Genomic DNA, 1,987 nt, shown 5'->3' on the forward strand with positions numbered 1-1,987 from the left:
CCACCCCACCCAGCCGTCCCGCCCTGAGTGGGAGGAGGAGGAGGCAGGGAGCGGGCGAGAGCGAGCCCGAGGGAGCCACCGCCTGGGGAGCACGGTTTGCAGGAAGGGCTGTGGTGGCTGCGTGGCAAGAGGAGGTGCCCTGGGCAGGAGGCCCGTGCGGCCCCTCCAGGTAGAGGACGCCTTCCTATCACTCTGGGGAAGCTGCGGAAACTGGGAGAGGATGAGGAGATCCGAGCTGTGGAGGGGACGGGGAGGTGGGAGTAGGACGTGGCCCCACTGTCCGTGGGATCTGGCGGAGGGATTATTACAGAGGGCCAGCTAGACCCTGGGGGAGAAACTAAGACCTCAGGATCCTTTCATCCTGCCCAGGCTTCCGGGAAAGACTGTTTTTAACCAGTCCAGGCCAAGGGCTGTCGATCTTGCATCCCCACCGGGACTCAGTCATGGCCCAAGTCAGCTTGTTCCGGGTCTCCTGTCTGCCTGCAGAAGCCCCTTCCCTCACAGCCGAAGCTGCTGTCTCATCTTCCCGAGACTTCTCTGCCCCCCGGGTGCCCCCACATGCTGCTCAACCTTCCCACTGCCTGGGCCACCTACTTGTTGTACAGGACCACATCTGGAAGCCAGATGTGCTTGGAAGGAAGTCGAACTTTCTTCATGTTGTCAAACTCCTCGGGCTTCCAGGTGAGCCGATAATCCTCCCACTCCTGGGAAGGGAAGAGAGGGAGGCAGCAGGACCTCATGCTTGCCCGGCAGGCATGGCACCGAGCTACAGCCCTGGCTCTGGAAAAGGCTCTTAAAAACCAGCCTCCTCCCCTGCAGTGAAGTATGGCTCAGAGGTTTCTTTCTCATTTAACTTGTACAACTGAGCCGGGGTATTCCGATCTACATTTTACAGGTGAGAAAATGCACCTGGGACATCTATTACGTTTAAAGTAACAGCAGGCACAGGATTGTAGCTGAGAGGTGCAGTGCCTGCTGGGCAAGCATGAGGTCCTGAATTTGAGTCCCAGTACCAAAAAATAAATAAGTGAATAAGTGAATAAAAATAACAGCTAATGAGTAAGATTTTTTTTTTTAACCAGGGACTGAACTCGGGTCCTTGCACTTGCAAGGCAGGTGGCGGAACCACTGAGCTAAGTCCCTGGCTAATGAGTAAGATTTAAGCCCAGTTATTTAAGACTCTAAAGTCTATGCCTTTTCTGCCTCTTTTGCAGAAATGGACAGGGAGGAAAGCACATGAACAAAAAAAAATAAATACAAGGGGAAGGAAAGAGAAGCCCAGGGGTGCGGTGGGAAGGGCACTGACCTGGGTCAGCCAGACGTTGGTGGTCATGATCTGCTCTCGCTCGTGCTGCGGGGAGAGAAGCTTGAGTGCTGGCCTCCCCACTGCTGCCACCCACTCACCCCCACGGGCGCCCAGAGGAGTAAATGCAGCCGGCTGCCTTGTGCCCCTGCTGAGCCCGGACCCCACTCACCACGCTGATGAGCTGGGCCAGCGACACCATGAGCTGCACCGTTACCAGCTCCGAGCCATTGGTGGCGGGGCGGATGAGCTTGTTGTAGCGGGCGGGATCCAGGAGGTGCTCCACCAGCCGCTCCTCTGTGTCGGTGCCCCACACCCCTGGGCCAGGCCGGGAGGGAGTGAGCAGCGGCCCCAGGCCGGGCCCCTGAGACCCTTGCTCCGGTTGCCCGTGGAGAAGCCGCCTGTGACGCTGCCGAGAAGCTGGGACAGGCCCGCTCCAGGGCGGTGGAGAAGCACTCTTCTCCCAGAGCCCTATTTCATGGTTTCCCCATCAAATGCCCACTGTCCACCCGTGGGCCACACCAGGAGGAGTGGCTGTTTCGTCCTGAGCTCCATGCGCATGGCGTGCAGGCGTGGGGAGCTCCTTTTCGGCCCTTCGGACCCCGTCTCGCCCTCACCCTGGCGCTTTTCCCGCTCCTGGTCCCGTCTCGCTGACAAAGAGGCCCGAAGTGGGCTCCCCGTCCG

At 59.1% G+C, this 1,987-nt stretch overlaps 1 protein-coding gene across 1 annotated transcript in view; it reads right to left on the reverse strand.

The window, feature by feature from the left end:
- The window catches only part of Chrnb2 (cholinergic receptor nicotinic beta 2 subunit), a gene marked incomplete at its 5' end in the record, with an annotated part of 10,642 nt that extends 8,867 nt beyond the window's left edge, over positions 1-1,775 (reverse strand). The window contains 3 exons of the mRNA XM_033758091.1: positions 595-704; positions 1,307-1,351; positions 1,476-1,775. Coding sequence (XP_033613982.1) covers positions 595-704; positions 1,307-1,351; positions 1,476-1,775 — 455 coding nt within the window. The remainder of the gene's footprint in view (positions 1-594; positions 705-1,306; positions 1,352-1,475) is intronic.
- Between the last annotated feature and the right edge of the window lie 212 nt (positions 1,776-1,987).

This window comes from Fukomys damarensis, unplaced genomic scaffold (assembly GCF_012274545.1).
Source record: "Fukomys damarensis isolate Sample0158 unplaced genomic scaffold, DMR_v1.0_HiC HiC_scaffold_33, whole genome shotgun sequence".
NCBI lineage: Eukaryota > Metazoa > Chordata > Mammalia > Rodentia > Bathyergidae > Fukomys > Fukomys damarensis.